The 18543-nt window shown below is 32.6% G+C and overlaps 1 protein-coding gene across 1 annotated transcript in view; it reads right to left on the reverse strand.

Annotated features, from left to right (window-relative positions):
* The window catches only part of LOC132718648 (myb-like protein X), a gene marked incomplete at its 3' end in the record, with an annotated part of 28320 nt that extends 11099 nt beyond the window's left edge, over nt 1–17221 (reverse strand). The window contains exons 1-2 of the mRNA XM_060702365.1: nt 16742–17221; nt 8835–10474 (exon numbers count right to left, since the gene is read on the reverse strand). Of these exons, the coding sequence (XP_060558348.1) occupies nt 8835–10474; nt 16742–16771 (1670 nt within the window). The remainder of the gene's footprint in view (nt 1–8834; nt 10475–16741) is intronic.
* Nucleotides 17222–18543: the final 1322 nt, after the last annotated feature.

Genomic DNA, 18543 nt, shown 5'->3' on the forward strand with positions numbered 1-18543 from the left:
TATAAAAACAGTCCGCTTAGTATAATAAAATACAAACATGGAGTATACAACTTTGCAAAATAAATTCATGCGATACAACCACTCATAAACTTAACATAAAATATTCAAGGAATATTCCCTTTTGCTCCGGAAAGAGCTTCCAAAATACTTACGTAAGAACACGTCAAATATGACATGTTTGTACCAAATAACCTTCAAAGTATTTCCTTAAAGCGCATGTCTTTAGATCAAAATGTGTTATTCTTAGAATAACTATATATGTACGATGTTCACACCAGTCCGTATATGGATAGCCACTGAGTAAATTTTAAAATAGTTTGGAAAAGCACCTAACGTAAGCGCACAGTTGCCAATCGCAGGTTGTTTTTTTTTTCATTCTTATTGTCACTTAGCTATTTATTTTTCGATATGTTCAGAAATAATTCTAAGTACCTGCCGAACCTAAGTGACGTGTGGACAATGTGAAAGACGAGAAAATGCTAATATAGGCACCGTTTCACCGCGTGCGTTTTATCCAAAAGAAAAGTGGGCCCGCAATTCTGGATTTAAAAAAAAAAAAACGAACAGTCCGATTATGACCAGATTAATCATAACTGTATTACCCTGTGTAAGAATTTTTTTTGGAAATAAAAAAGGGATGGGGAAGTAAACTTCAAATGATCACTAGCCTGTTTTATGACATTATTCATTAATGCATCCGTGTCTGCACTTTTTGCTATTCAGTTAGTAAATATTTTTGAAAGTTGCCCTAAAATCATACAATGAGGTAGAAACGCCTGTGTCCAAATAAAAAGAAAGCATGGCCATTATGTATGGGCTGACTACGAAAGCGTCATGGTGCCAATTTATAAGGTTCTATAAAAAAATAACTTCTACGTAAGAGATAAAAACCCTAATAAGAAGTTTTTTACTCTTACGTAAGACTTTATTACTCCTTTGTAAGCCTGAACATTATAAAGTCGCAACGCAGGAAGGAATGGAAAGGAAAGGGAAGAAAAATAAAATAAAAGAAAGGAAAAGAAAGGAAAGTCAAGAAAAGAAAGAACAGGAAAGGAAAGCAAAAGAGAAAAAAGGAAAAGGAAATGAAAAAAAAAATGTCTAAAATATTTTGACACGTGCTTAAAAGCCCCAGGTCATACGTAAATGGTCAGATTTTAAGATTCAGTGTTAAATCTTAATTGAATAAAATGTTTTAAAGTTATATAACTTTGATTTGTGAAAATTAATAATCATTCAGAGGTTTGGCAAGAAAATTTTCTATGGTTATCTCTTTTGAAACATAATAGGCTTACCTCTTTCTTATAAAAATATTTCCCACTTCTCGCGATTATTCTTTCCGACAATTTTATTTTGAAAAAGAAACCATGAAAACTATTTCTTACGCAAGAAATCTCAGAGGTTTAGTTTTCAAAAGGAAAGTATTTAATGAAATATTTGAAGGAAAAAAAGAAATCAATACAAAAGCTGCGTACCGAATTTTTAATTTTTTAGTGTTATGATTGTGTTAGTGTTGATTTCAGTGACATTTTAACAATTAGCAACCCAAAGAAGCGACCAATAGATAACTTATTTAGAGTTTAAAATTCATTTGACAACGCTGGAATGCCTCCAGCCTATAGAAGTTGTTTACAATACAATGGTAGAGGTTTAGGCACTTAATCTGTCAGTTAACTCATTTAATATATAAAAAGGGAACGTAAGTCAGTCTAGACCTACATCAAACGGAACATAAATCTCGAAAAAAATATTTTCAGTCCCGACATGTCAAAAAAAACAAACTCAGTGGAGTCCCTTTAATAGACAACAACTACAAGTTCACACTGTTGCTATATAACTTTGAAAATATCAAATTTAAAAATATTATCTTCTGCTCATGTTTTTTTTATTTATGCTGCTAGTTTACGTTCCACGCTAGCAACATATTTGTTACTAAATAGATACTCATTTGTTCCGATATAAAAAAAATAACCATAAATATTGAAAATGAAATCAGTATGGTGATGAAAATTCAATATTTGAAACTTTAAAGGGGCTCCACTGAGGGTTTTTGTCACAACGGAGCTTTTGTACAATTTGATGGAAGTCTGAACAAATGGGCTTTATGTGAAATTCTAAACCATTCCCTTACCAAAATAATCATTTTAATTGTGCGCTCATTAATCAAATTGGGTTAAGAATCACAAAAAAACAATAAATTTTAAATTCTGAGGAGTACATTTCTTTATTTTCCTTTGCAAGATTTTTTTCCCTATTTTAAGGGTGCTTATCTGTGATGACTTTATAAGTTTCTAGTCACCGATGCTTAATTATAAATAAAATTGTGTTTCAGCAGCATGTTGTTTACTCTGATATTCTTCTAGATTGTCCCTTTGAACCTTAATTTAATTATCTATATATGATATTCTATATTCATCAACACGGTCCCCAGAACTCTTAAATTTTTAATGGGTAGTCTATTTAGACATCAAATAAAAAAAGCAAAAAAATTGAAGTTGTTGAGTGAATGATAATACTACTTTTGTTTTAAAAAATAAAATCTTTATGAAATAAGAAAAAAAAAGAAATTTATGTTCTCTGTCTTCACTAATATGGATAAAAAGAAAAGGTAAGGAAGGGAATGTAACGAAATGACATGAAAGAAAAGAAATGAAAGAGAAAGGAAAGGAGAGGAAAGAAACGAAAAGAAACGAAAGAAAAGAAAAGAAAAAAAGGAAAGGAAGTAAGGAAAGAAAGGAAAATTAAATTAAAATGTCAAAAAATCATTGACACGTGCTTAAAACTTTTAGATCATACGTCAAGGGTCAGTTAGCAAGATACAGTTGGAAAAGATATGTTTTTAACACTATAAAACAGTGTTGTGTGAAGGTGAATAATCATTCAGAGTTGTGGCAAACAAATTTTCTTTGGTTATCTCCCTTGAAATGTACTAACCATAATAATATTTCTAATTTTCTCACGACACAAAACAATATTTTTTCTTTCCGACAATTTAAGTTTCATTAGAAGTAACAAAAAAGAAATCAATACAAATGAAGCGTACCGAGATTTTGATCAATATTATATTGAGTTTGTTCTAATTTACTTTAGTTTGATTTTTTATTTTCTAATTATTAAATGGTCAGCACACATATTGTTTACTCTGATTTACTTCTGTCGCTTTGAATCTTAGTAGGTTATTTATATTATACTATATTCTATATTCATCAGCACGGTCCCAGAACTCTTAATGAAATGGGTAGCTAATTGGTTATATCAAAAAGAAAGGCAAAAAATACGAAGTGGCTTGGTGAATGATAATATTGTTTTATTAAAGATAACATCTTCATGAAACAACAGAATAAAAGAAAATTAATGTTCTCTGCTTCACTTATATGGAAAAAAAGGAAACGAAAGGAAGAAAATGAAATGAAAGGAAACGAAAGAAAGGAAATAAAAGGAAAAGAAAGAAGAAGAAAGAAACGAAAAGAAAGGAATGAAAAGAAAAGAAAAAGAAAGGAAAATAAAGGAAAAGTAAAGAAAGAAAATGTAAGGAAAAGAAATTTAAAATATATAAATTGTCATGACACATGGCTTAAAAGCTTTAGGACAAGAGAAACAGTCGGAAAATATAAAAATTGGGGACATTGTTGAGTAAAGATGAATAAATCATTCAGGGTTTTGGCAAGAAATTGTTCTATGGTTATCTTCCTTGAAACATATTATAATAATATTTCTACTTTACTCACGACACAAACGATTTCTATTCTTTCCAACAATTTCATTGTCATAAGAAGTAATAAAAAGAAATCAATACAAATGCTGCGTACCGAGATTTTAATCAATATATATTTAGTTTGTACTTATCAATTTTAGTTCGATTGTGTTGCTGTAAGCTTCTTAAAATACTCAAATCCGTTCCAGTTATCAATGAGTCCTATGTTTCTTGCTCACGGAAACAATAGCTTGCCCCTAACTTGGTTTGAACCCACGCGGCCAGAAATCCTTAGATAACTAGTCCGACGTGTTAATCACTCGGCCCCGCCTCTCAATAATCAATAATTTAATTAAACAACTAAAATTCAACCTCTGCAAAGCATCAACCTTTGGGTTCTAGAAAGGTTTGACTTCTCTCGTTCTGGAAAGGTTTGACTTCTTCAGAAGCCTTGATTTTTGGGAATAATTCTTGCTGTTTACAAGTATGTTGTTGAACAGGTATTTGCTCTACAATGATTCCTTCTGCAGGAATTACCTTATACTACTGCCATAATTAACTTTGAGATCTTTTATTTGGATAAAGTATTATATTATGTCGAAATGAATTATTACATAATGGCACTAATGGCACCCTAAAACAACAACATTGTGGGGTATTACATACTCAGTCGGATTTAACTTCGTCATGAAACAGCATGCAAAATTCGGCATCCTTTACGCAACCTAGGATCGCCTTTATCAGGGTTAAGTCTTCAATACTCACGCCAGCTAGGACAGCTTCTACAGTATTTAGTCTTCAACCCTTTAAAGATATACTATGCTCAAATTTGATTTTTAAAATTGTTAATTATTGCTACACAGTCTATTTGTATTTATAAAATAAACATGTTTCGTCTTCATTTAAAGTAGATATGTTATGTTTTGAACTCTTAACACTATAGGTAGTCACAATATGAATATTGTTACGTTCCCGGACCGGGGAGAGCCTGCTAGTCCCCGGGTAACAATTTATACTTCTCAGGATGTAGGCCTATATAGCGGGTAGATCACTATAGCTTCACTTCTATAGGTATTCAATATTCAATAGTCAGGGTATGTTGTATCAGGAGAAAGCCAGTAGTTAGTTTAACATCTCATTTATTCATCATCAACATCATTCATTCATGTATACACAGTCAACAGTAATATAAATAATACATGTAGTCAAAATGGGTACATATCCGGAAACCACTCCAGTTGGGTTTGTTTACCTTAGTTACATAGATAAATATTCTGTACAAGTTTATCAATACTTGTAATAATACGTTTATTATAGTTATTTTAATAAGTGAAATATATTTATTAAATGATTCTGGGTACTACCTCTCCAGATGGATATTTTCTATAAGACATTGTGTATAGAGGTTGCGTCTGTAAAGCGGACAATACAATTGACCAAGTTCAAGGGAAAATCTGGGGTATTTATAGGAAAAGGTCACATGACCCTTGAAACAGTAACGTGACTTCATATAATGACGTCACTGAGTATCCAGATGGGTCATGTGATCTATTTGATGACGTCACATTGTCTCCATCTTAACTCGATTAAATACAGAACATATTCTACGTCTCCATCTGGAATTCTAATCAGTACCAACTAATAATGGATTAAACACAAGGCATGGCACATGTTTGATGAGTTATGTAGCATTAAATAAGTGATTACAAATTTGCAAACTGGCGTAAACATTAAGTATTATACATATGTTAATAAATCAGAATAAAGTTGATAACTGTCAACAAATATTAACGTGGTTTCCGGGGTTATAAAAAGTGTCATGATGTTCGGACGAAATGAACTTCGTAACATTACCCCCATCCCGCAAAGGATTCAGACCCTGAATCGAAAGATATAAGGTAAGTATAAGTTATTAATTATATACAGAAAGTAATGGGAATTTATCATGTGTGAAGTTCACTTCGTACGAAATTTAATTAACGTTTTCAAATTACTTTTCTCATATAAGCTTTTCACATTTATACATCATGGTATAACAATAATAAACAATTCAACAATAACAAATAAAACATGTGTATGATAGGGAACATAGACTGTAAGTCTGATTGTCCTTGATATTTATCCTAAGTTAAATAATACACACATAAACATTAGTTTCAATACAAATTGTAATTGCATACATAGTATGAATTTATGCTTTAGGTACATAGTTATCTAGGTAAAGAAATTTTTTACATACATAGTATGAAAGTTATATTTTATTTACCCTGTATAGCATAGCCACACATGTAAATATTTTATCAATAAACAATTAAATTATACAACATACTGACATAACTGAATTTGGGTGAGATTAATTTTCATGTATTAATCTTAAACACATGTTTTAATTTCAGTAATTACATTGGTTTGTAGAGCATCCTTAATGAATCAGTACTTTTGGTAAGTACCTGCATACTATCTTAATCATTAAGTAATTAAATATCAAATTTTCTAATTACTGAATTATTCTAACACAATGAATTCAAAGTTTATCAGACTGTAATCATTCATCATAAACAATGCATAGAACAATTTATATAAAATAATACATGCTAAACATTTACTCATTTATACACACTGTTACACATGTAAAAGTTAACTAAAGATAATCATTTACTCTTAATAATCACTTATTCACACAAAGATTTTCATTTTTATTTTGTAGGATGTTTGGTAGAACATTTGAGACAGGGATTGTTTTTGTTGAAGATACTCTCTGGCCACAAGAGTTCCTCTAGGCATAGGTATACATGGTAGAATATTCAACAATGATTTCACATAAAATTATGGTTTAAGCATGCTAAACTTATGAATACGGAGCAATATATAATGTAGTTATACTACATTTAAAAGGCTACTGAGGACCGCTACCTCTCAGCACTTGAAGGTGGAGTCGAACCACTAGGAGTCTTTCTCCTCCATCAGTATTCCACATTAATGTAGATATCCGATGGCTGGGTACCGCCACAGAACTATACAAGTCATGCCATAATAATACATTCATTAACAATCTTCTATATTATTAATACTCATTCGTTAACTATACTTAAGACTCATAAACTATCTTTATACTGTCATAATATAAATGAATCTATGTCAATAATTAATAATCTTGTACATGGCTCTTTAAAAGTAAGAGTACATCCTTCTCAAGGTAATAGACACATATATAAAATGAGCCGTTTTACATTTATTCATAACTATCATTGGACTAGATTAGCTGAGAGGAGTGAATATGCCAAATTTGAAATATTTTTAATTTCAAACGGCTGCACTTATCTCTCAGAGAATACTTTGAATGAAAGTTATGCTAACAGTCTAGAGTATATCTCAAAACATTCATTATCCAACACAGCTTAACTATTTGTAAGTTAGCTAAAATATATAATATTTAAGGTGCACCAATATAATAAGCGGTGGCTCAACGTATTATTAAAATTTGAGAAAATCTCTCGTACAATAAAATATATTAATTTAATATACCTAGCCTATTTTTAAGTAAACAATTCTTTGTATTAATTTACATAATAATTTAAGTTTGAATAGAAAAAAAATGTCTTTGTCTTAGTGTAATATACATGTACAAGTATATTGTTAATGTTATGTTAATTTTAGTTACAGAAAGGTCAAATGTTTGGACTGGTTCTCTTCCCTCCCCAGAAATAACAGGTTAACATAGAGTGAATTGGTAAGTATTACTTAGTAATAAAGAGTGAAATTTGGATTTGACTTTTCTTTACATATATTTTTGTTTACAATTTTTTTGTTTACTGCTTCTTATTTAATATCTTCTTCAAGTCCTTGATGAGTTCTTTGATGTTGTAGAATTGAGCGTCTAATAGGATCTCTTGTATTGTTGTTGGGTTTGATGGGAACAGTGTTGTAGGTATATGGCATTCATTTCGTAAGTAATTTAGTATAAAACGGAAGTGGCATGGATCTCTGTCTATAAAGATACAGTTCTTCTGAATATTGTAGGGGTGTAACAATACAGCAAAAACCGTATTGCAATATATTGCCATTTTGCTGAAGCGTATTGCAATATATTGCAATACGTATTGTCGTGTATGTTTTGATGTAAAGATGGAGTAACATTTATATATTATTATTAGGCCATCCTTAAAAAAATGTTCGTTTGCAGTAACGCGACCGACTCACAAAATTTGCCCCTACTCAAAAAATTTTTTCATGGTCTGGATAAATTTTTTTTTTTGAATCAGAAAATTATGCCTTGAACTTTGTTTTCGTTCTTTTAAAGGTTAATGGAAGAAATTAAATGTAGGTCTTATTAAATTAGTATTCAGTTATCAATTTATTAATTGTTACCAGATTATCAAGGCATATATTGTCCAGCATTTTGACATTCAATGTTTATTTGGGAGTACAGTTCAAAAAAAAAAAAAAAAAAAAAAAAAAAAAAAAATCTACCTACCTACCCACCTTGAAAATTCTGGGTCGGGTTACTGCAAACAAACATTTTTTTAAGGATGGCCTTATATGTAAATATTTTTAGTAGAAACTTAATAAAAATGTAAGGAATAAATAGAAAGTAGTGTCACACAATTTGATAAACAAAACTAGTCGCGTGTGAGCTTCACATCTGGGCCGCTTATGTAAAGTTTGCGGCCGCTTATTGACTTTTAAGTGTACTAATTGTCGGATACTTTTATCTTACGTTGGCGCCAACAAAAATTTGCCAATTAAAGATTTTATGTGAAATTTGTACAAAATTTATGGTGCATATTTCTGCCACCAGATAACCTGATAACTTACTAGTTAATTAAGAGGTTAACTAGTTACGTAACTAGTTAACCTAATACCTAACTAGTTAATTAAGAGGTTAACTAGTTACGTAACTAGTTAACCTGATAATTTACTAGTTAATTAAGAGGTTAACTATAGTTACTTAACTAGTTAACCTGATAATTAACTTTTTAGTTATATGGTTATCTGGTGGCAAAAATATGCCACCATAAAAATTAGAAGGCAATTAATTGAAAATTATGATTTTTTATAAAATACCGGTTTTCCAAAAATCGTACCGCGGTTCGAAATTTATTTTTTCATATTGCAATATATCGGTATACCGGTAAACCGTTACACCCTTAGAATATTGACGGGCGAATTTTCTTGAGTCATCTGATGGAGTATTGAGTACGGACTATTTAACAATGTTATTTTTGATGTGTAAAAGATTGTCCGGCCTATGTTTAATTGAATGAATTCTTCTTGTTGTCTTTGAATCAGTTGAAGTTTTTCATAGTTGCTTTCCATTTGGAATGGGTCGTCTCTGTCTTCTTCTTCAGATTCGCAATCACTGGGTATTGGTGTTGTTTGGTAGTCTGATATTACTATTCTTGTATCGCTTGTTTTAAATTGGTTGTCTATAACTTCTTTCAATATGTCACCTTCAAAATTTGTATTTGTAATTTGTTCTTTTTGTGGTTTAGATTTTCTTATTATACTGAAGTTATCTTTTTGTTTATTTCTCTGGTGTACATTTTCGTTGTTTTCTTTGTTATTTTCAGTTTTCTTTGACTTTGTTTTTGTTGTTTCTTTTTCATCTTGTTTTTGTTTGTGTTTATGGGTATTCATATTGGTTGTTTTTGCATTGTGTTCCATTTGTTTTTCCTTCTGTTTTTCTGTGTGTTTGTCTATTGTCATACATTTATCTTCAATTGATTTTCTAACTGTCTGTTTTTCTTTATTTTGTTCATTGTTTTTGTTTAACTCCTTTCCCTTTACTTCATGTGAGGTTTTCTTTTCACTGGTTTTATTTGTCATTGTTTGGTTTTTCTCAGTCAGTTTATGGTTTGGTTTATCTTCTTTGTTTCCTTGTTTATGGTTCTTGTTTATATTTGTTTGATCACTGTTTTTGTCCATTTTTGTTTTATTGTAGCATTTTTCTTTGGTTGTTTCTTTTTCCTTGTTTTCTTTTTCATTGTTCTTGTTTGTTTTAGTGTTACTTTCTTCACTCTTTTTGTCTGTTTCATGATTGTCTGTGTTCACTATGTCTTTGTGTTTGTTTTCAGTTATAATGTTCCTGTTTGATGTTGTTTGTTCATTTTCTTTGGTTTGCTTTGTGTTATTTTCTTCACTCTTTTTGTCAGTGTTTGCTTTATTGTAACTTTTATCTTCTTTTGGTTTTACTTGTTTGTTTTCATTTTCAGTGTTATTGTTTGTTTTCTCATGTTTGTTTTCATCTGTTTTCTGTTCTGTAGGTTCAATGATTTCAATTGGCTGCACTTCAATGTCAGTAAGTTCAATTTCATCATCCGATAATTTCAGGTCGTCAAAAAGTTTAGTAGAGGTTGATGTTTGATTAGACGTTGTTTTAGGTAGAGATTGTATTTTTGGAATTTTCCATGGTCTTGTTTCTTCATTTTGTAATTTTCTTTTTAGGACTATACTTTTTATGCCTTCTAGTTGAGGGGTTCTTTCTGGTATGAATTTACATTTGTGTGTTTTCCTGATACGGAAGTCCTTTTCAATTTCTGTACATTTGTACTTTGTAGCAGCATTTTCGGCTTCCCTTCCCTTCAATTTTGTTATTTTGTTGTAGGCCTCGAATCTAACTTTGTTCGCATCTTTACAAGTATGTGGTGCGTTCTCTCTACTAAATTGCTTGCCACAGCCTAAACATATGAAACAGGCTCCGAAATGGCGCTCTAGAATGTGTCGGATAATATTTGCTCTTCTTGGGTAATCTCGATCGCACAATCTGCATTCATATTTGATTTCCTGGAAGTAGAAAATACCTTGGTTTTAACTATTTGTATATGATTTTACATCTCATCTCAGAATAAACAGCATAATCAAAATTTTATAGTTGAAATAACAGGAAATTTCATCAAGACACAATGTTGAATTTTTATAATTTCAGGTTCTGGGTTTTTGTAGTTCCCTCCCCCAAGGATATATGGTATGGACATCAAGGTAGTGGAGTGGTTTTCCAGTAAGGTAAGGGTTGAACAACAATACAGCAAAACATCAAATATATATAAATGTATTTTCAACAAGATAAAGCATCGTTTACATTATGTTACATAATATACATTTATGTAGGTGTTGAAGATGTTGGAGTAAACCATGAAGGTTTATTTTCACCTTTGTAAGGTTTCAGCTTGTCATGATGAACAATTAAAGCTTTAGTTGTTGGTTTTAGTCTGATTTCATAAAGGACTTCTCCATATTTCTGTGTGATAATGTATGGTCCTATCCATGGATTTTGTAATTTTGGACTGAGATTTCTTTGTCTTCTAAGGTTGTAATACCACACTGCATCACCAATTAAGTAGGAGATGACATGTTTTCCTCGATCATAGATGTTTTTCATGTTGACTCCAGACTGTTTAAGATGTCGTCTAGCTATTTCATGTATTCGTTCTAAATTATTTTCAAGATGTGTGACATATTCTGTTGTAGACTTTGTGATTTCGTCTACAGGTTTCCCGAGTGCTAGGTCAATAGGTAAATTCATTTCTCTCCCGAACATCATTAGACTTGGTGTAAAGCCAGTGCTTTCATGAACACTTGTGTTGTAGGCCATGGATAAAAGATTTAGGTTTTCGTCCCAATTTCTCTGGTTTTTATCCACATATGCGGAGATCATATTCTCTAATGTACGGTTCGCGCGCTCAATCATTCCATCTGAGTTTGGACGTCCAACGGTTGATCTGGTCTTGTGTATTCCAAGAATTGAACACATTTCTTGAAAAACTTTTGATTCAAAATTTGACCCGCGGTCACTGAATAGTTCTAGGGGTACACCGAAGTTACTTATAAATTTGTCAACAATTTTCCTTGCTACATAGCTTGCTTCCATTGACTTTAATGGTATTGCCTGAATCCATTTGGTAAAATAATCGCCAATAACAAGTATATATTTATTTCCTTTCTTTGATGTTACATATGGTCCTTGGATGTCTACAGCAATTCTTTCTAAGGCTTGTCCTACTTGATATATTTGCATTGCACCTTTGGCTTTGCGGTTTGGTTGTTTTCGAGTACCACAGGTGTCACAAGATTTGCACCAATTTTCAACATCTCTTCTTTGAAAGCACCAATAAAATCTCTGTTGTATTTTCCCTAAAGTTTTCTTAATCCCAAGGTGACCTGAGGTAACAGTGCAATGCATTTCTTGGAATATTTGTCTTTGACATTTTTCTGGAACAATAATTACTTTTCGTATGGTGTTTTGTTCAGTTTGTATCTTCTGGTAAAGTATGTCATTCTCCACTGTTATAAGATAATAGTTTGACCAGTAATGTTTTAACACGGTGTTTTCACGAGAAATTTCTTGCCAAGTAGGTTTCACGTCATTTATTTTCCATTGTTTAATTTTCCCAAGTACTTCATCATTGTCTTGTTCAATACGTATACTTTCCATATTCGTGTAGAATAATTGGGTATTTGAAGTGTGGTTTACTTGGACATTATTTACATGTATTGATTCAGGTAGCTCTTGTTTTACTTCTGTTTCATATTTTGTTTCAGCACGTTCACAATGAGAACATAATATATTGGAACATGGACGTCTACTTAGAGAGTCACAGTTGTTGTGTATTCTTCCTGGGCGATATTCAATGGTGAAATCATAGTTACCTAGAACTTCTAACCATCTGGCTAACTGTCCTTCACAGTTCTTGAAGTTTAATAACCAAGTAAGTGATCCATGGTCTGTTCTAATGGTAAAATGATTGCCATATATGAAATGATGGAAATGTTTAACTGATTCTACAATTGCTAGTAATTCTTTGCGGGTAGTACAGTAATTTCTTTCTGATTTAGTGAGACATCTAGAGTAATAACCAATAACTCTCTCTTGATTATCTTGGGTCTGTTGGAGAACACTTCCAAGTCCTTTATTTGAACAATCACAATCAAGGGTATAGGGTATATTCTGAATAGGGTAAGCAAGTACAGGTGTGGAAGTAAGTAATTTCTTTAATTGTTGAAATGCTGCTTCACAGAGGTCATCCCATATAAAAGGTTGTTTGATCTCGGTTAATTGATGTAGTGGTTTTGCAATGGTGGCAAAATCAGGTACCATTTTGCGATAGTAGCTGCATAGTCCAATAAACTGTCTAACTTGTTTCACATTTTCAGGTCTAGGCCATTGAGATACACTTTTTATCTTTTCAGGACAAGCCTCAATTCCATTTTCACTGATTTTGTGGCCAAGGAAACTTACTGATCTCTGGAAGAAGCAACATTTGTCTGGACTCAGTTTCAGGTTAGCATCTCGAAGTCTTTCAAACATTTGTCGAAGATGTTCTATGTGTTCATCAAAAGTGGTGGAAAAGCATAAAAGGTCATCAAGATATACAAGGCAAATTTCATAAGTAAGTCCATGTAGTACATGCTCCATAAGTCGTTCAAATACAGCTGGGCTTGTGGCCATGCCGAAGGGCATAACTTTCCATTGGTATGTTTCACCACCTATGCTGAAACAGGTTTTTGGACGATCTTTCTTATTTAAGGAAACTTGATGATAGGCTTTCTTACAGTCCATGCTAGAAAAATATTTCTTGTTTGCTAATGACTCTAAAGATTGGTCAATTCTAGGTAAAGGATGTGAGTCAAATTTGACTTTGGCATTGACTTTTCGAAAATCAATACAAACTCGAACTGATTTATCAGGTTTAGGTACCATAATTACAGGTGACAGCCATGGGCTCTTTGCTGGTTCAATCAAGTCTTGTTTTAATAATTTCTGTATCTCTTCTTCTGCAACTTTCCTTTTTGCAGGAGGTAATCTATACGGTGGAGTTCGGACAGGAGGACTTTCTCCTGTATCTATAGTGTACTCTACTAGGTTTGTTCTACCAATGTCATCTTCAGATTTCGAAAAGATTGTTTGATATTCAGTCAGTAATTTCTTAAAACTTTGTTTCTGATCTTTGGTCATTTCATTAGAACATCTATTAAATACCTCTGTTAGGTGTGAAGGCAATTGGTCAGGGTGATATTTAAAGTCAGTTTCTTGTTGGGCTGTATTTACTTCTATATCTTCTGGAAGTTGAACTGGGTTTAAGATGGCTACTTTAGTATTTTTGCGTATCATTTCTGGCATGTGAGTAAAGTTTGCAAGTCTTAAAGGTATACAACCTTCTTCTGGTCTAACTAATGCTGTTGCCACTAAAATGTCATGGTTTTCTATGAAAGTAGAATTGGTCTCAACAATACCTATACAATTTGTTGAATAACTTGATAATAATCGACCTGATGTGATGATCTCAGTATCTGGGGGTATTTCAAGGTCTTCTGTTATGGTGATATAACAAGGAACATTTTGATTGGTTACGCTGTAATAATGAATTATTTCTCCATTTAGGTTCATAGTCTGGTCACTTAATCGAAGTTCACATTTTTGCGTCATTATAAAATCTCTTCCTAAGATTGCTTCTTGTTGGATATCTGCTACATATACTGGTACATCAAAATTTTGTTCTCCTATTTTAATGTTAACTATAGTTTTTCCATGAAAAGGTGCTTTGTCGCCAGTTATTCCGAGTAATTGGGCATTTACAGGTTTGATTCTTGGTTTGTCTTCTTTTGGCCAACTATCTATCATTTTCTTTTGTAATATAGTCACTTTAGATCCTGTATCTATTAACATCTTTGTAGGTTGATTTTGTATAAAAGTAGATAAGAAACATCCTTCTTGACTTGCTTGATCTGTAATTACATTTATTGTCTGTGGCCTCTGTTGTTCTGTCTTCCTGTGGGCCTCCAGAAAGACTGGTTCTCGTTTCCCGAAACATTAGTTGTTTGTCTGTTGTGTGAATAACTGTAAGGTGTAGGGTTTCTGTTAAATTGATTATCAGCGGGAGTATGTTGAAATTGATTTCTTCTACTCCGGTCTCTATTATTTGGCTGTCTTTGTTGTTCATTTCTTGGGAAAGAGGAGGGGAAGTTGTTCTGCTTTTGATTCTGTGTCATTCTTTGAAACTGCTGGGTTAAGTTTTGTAATGAGTCACAAATAGATTTCAGTTTATCCTGATTGTCTTGGAAAGGTTTAGTATCAGATTTTTCATTTCCAGTAGCAGCTACAGTTATTGATTGATGTCTTTGTTGGTCAGCTGTACGGAAAGTTTCTAGGCGTATGGCAGTTTGTTCAGCTTCAGATAAGGTCTTTACATTAGCTTCTCTTAATTTCATTCTCATCTCTGTAGTTTGCATTGCATCTATAAAACAGTCAACTGCAATTGTGTCTGTCCATTGTGGTGGGGCATCTGGATAAGCTTGATGGCTTAACTTCTTAATACTGCGGGCAAGTTCTGAAATTTCTTCACCATTTTTACGTACTCTTGTCCTTAATTGTGTTCTAAAGACTTCTACTTTATTTAGACATCCATATCTTTCAGTCAGCTTTTTGAAGAGAGTATCATAGTCCTTCTTTTCTTTACCATTTAATTCAGTCAAAAGTGATCTTGCATTGCCACTTAGACAACTTGCTAAGTATAGTCCGGTTGCATTGTAGTTCCACTGATTAATTTCACAGCAAATCTTGAATGAATCAATAAATTCATATAAATCTTCTTTTCCATCAAATTTTGGTGGTTTTATCTTCATATTCAGGTGATTTTCTGTGTAAGCTGTGTCCTTCTGCTGGTTTAAGAGGGGAAAATCAATTTCTGGATCAGGAGAAGTTTCTTGGTTAGTATAATTTGATGTGTGGTCACTCTTAGTTTGTTGTGGGTATTTACTCTTTTTCAGCTTCTCAATATCTTCTTCAAGACTTAATAGCCTTGTTTGTGTTTCTTGATTGTCATTGGACAGGGTCATTAGACTCTCTGTAATTTTTGTAGTCATTTCCTCTATTTTCTGTTCTAAGTTGTGGTGGGGGTAACTGGGGATTTGTTCATCTAAGGTTTTCTCATCTGAGTTTTCTATATCTTGGTATTCATCTACATCTGGTTCTGAGTCTTCTTCATTGTGATGATCTATGTCAACAATGACTTCAACAGGGTCAGTGTTAGAATCAGTCATAATTTCTGTCTGATGAAGAAAAGTAGAAATAACAATTGTTATTAGACACACACGCACATAATACGCATTCTAAAACTATTCATAGTTGATAAAAAAAAAATATTCTCATGTATATAAAATGATACATCCACATATTCATACATTTCACATATATACATAAAATGTTAAATATTTTGTTTTTCAGGCGATAGCAGGAGGGTCAACAGTACTGTAGATTCCGGATATGGTTGAATTGGTCAATATTTGATGTAGGTAGTCACATCTCTTGAGGTCTAAAGGATAGATGGAGCTCAATCCATCCCGTAGAGCTGAAGATAATCCAGTCAAGATTGTGGAGCTCATACATTCCTGGCTGGATGGTCAATTGTAATGTCCTTATTGTGTCATATGTTCATGGAAATAAATTGGTTTGACATCTCTTGTTGTTCTTTTTATATTGGCATAATATCCATCATAAAGGTTCTACTTGAATGGAGTATCTGGATACTGATGGAGACATCTGGAGAAATCTGGAGACATATGGGTTGATAGTTATTTAAAGTCATCTTGGATGGTAGTTTTCCTCAGTTTGTGGTTGTACATCTACAGTCACTGTTATCCGTACTTCTGACACCAGTTGTTACGTTTCCCGGACCGGGGAGAGCCTGCTAGTCCCCGGGTAACAATTTATACTTCTCAGGATGTAGGCCTATATAGCGGGTAGATCACTATAGCTTCACTTCTATAGGTATTTAATAGTCAGGGTATGTTGTATCAGGAGAAAGCCAGTAGTTAGTTTAACATCTCATTTATTCATCATCAACATCATTCATTCATGTATACACAGTCAACAGTAATATAAATAATACATGTAGTCAAAATGGGTACATATCCGGAAACCACTCCAGTTGGGTTTGTTTACCTTAGTTACATAGATAAATATTCTGTACAAGTTTATAAATACTTGGAATTTATACGTTCATTATAGTTATTTTAATAAGTGAAATATATTTATTAAATGATTCTGGGTACTACCTCTCCAGATGGATATTTTCTATAAGACATTGTGCATAGAGGTTGCGTCTGCAAAGCGGACAATACAATTGACAAAGTTCAAGGGAAAATCTGGGGTATTTATAGGAAAAGGTCACATGACCCTTGAAACAGTAACGTGACTTCATATAATGACGTCACTGAGTATCCAGATGGGTCATGTGATCTATTTGATGACGTCACATTGTCTCCATCTTAACTCGATTAAATACAGAACATATTCTACGTCTCCATCTGGAATTCTAATCAGTACCAACTAATAATGGATTAAACACAAGGCATGGCACATGTTTGATGAGTTATGTAGCATTAAATAAGTGATTACAAATGGGCAAACTGGCGTAAACATTAAGTATTATACATATGTTAATAAATCAGAATAAAGTTGATAACTGTCAACAAGTATTAACGTGGTTTCCGGGGTTATAAAAAGTGTCATGATGTTCGGACGAAATGAACTTCGTAACATTATATAGTGTCTTTAAAAAAACTGGCAGTTTTTTTAAGAATAGACTAACTTTACTTGACCCGTAATAGGGAATGCAGCTTCCTTTACATAGTTAAATCATTATTTTATTCAAATTAAACATTTCATGGATTTCAATACATTTCTAAGATAAAGATATTTTACGAAAAGATGAGCATAGTATATCTTTTTGCACATTTTGCCTCATAAGTAGAACCTTGTTATTCACGAGAATAGGCAAGCATATGTGTTAAGTAATGTTTCGATAATGGATTCAAGGCATATTAGAAGTTTTTCACCTGAGGAAGATATTTAACGCATAACTTTTTATTCTATTGTGAGTGTATTTAATATATTCTAGTGATGATTTTGATGTGCTGCTATAACGCCAGTTGGTTCCATTGACTGGAAAAAGGCGAGGCTATCAGATGAATGGAAAGTAGACAGTAGCAGAAAAGCAGTAGGAAAAGTGAAGCTTTAATTAAATTAGCAGTAGCACAGCAGTAACAGTAGCAAAATTATAAAACGTGAAATTGGCAGTAGCTGTAGCAAAGCAGTGGCAGTAGTTTTAGCAGTAGCACAGCAGTAGCAGTAGCAAAACAAGAAATGTCAAACGACACATATGCCAACCCCCCCCCTTTCTAGCCCTTGACTCACATTATTGGTAATTTTTTTATTGAAAATTGCCATGAATGGGTACATGGAAGTGTTCAGTTATGGAAAAAAGAAAAATAATGAAGACTTTGTTATAAACAGTTTTCAAGATAATGAGACATTTAAGGCCCCTGTGACCTTTGAACTAGTGACCAGAAATCAAAAGGGGTCATCTAATTGTTATGACCAATCAATATACGTAATATGAAGACTTTATGATAAATAGCTTTCAAGATAATGAGCGGAAAACATACTAACATTTAAGAACCCTGTGACCTTGACCTTAGACCTAGTGACCCCAAAATCAATAAGGGTCACTTTCTAGTTATGACCAATCAGTATGTAAAATATGAAGGCTTTTGTGATAGTTTTCAAGATAATAAGCACAAACCATTCTGACATTTAAGGCACCTGTGACATTGTCCTTTAATCTAGTGACCAAAAAAGCAATACAGATCATTTGTTGGTTATGACCAATCACTATGTGAAATATGAAGACTTTCTGATAAATATCTTTCAAGATGAGCTTGTGACCTTGACCTTTGACCTGGTGACCTAAAATCAACAGGGGTCATCTACTAGTTATGACCAATCAATACGTGAAGTATGTAGACTTTGTGATGAATACTTTTCAAGATAATCAGTGGAAACCATTCTGACATTT

The sequence above is a fragment of the Ruditapes philippinarum genome, unplaced genomic scaffold (assembly GCF_026571515.1).
Source record: "Ruditapes philippinarum isolate M1 unplaced genomic scaffold, ASM2657151v2 ctg6385_1_1_1_1, whole genome shotgun sequence".
NCBI lineage: Eukaryota > Metazoa > Mollusca > Bivalvia > Venerida > Veneridae > Ruditapes > Ruditapes philippinarum.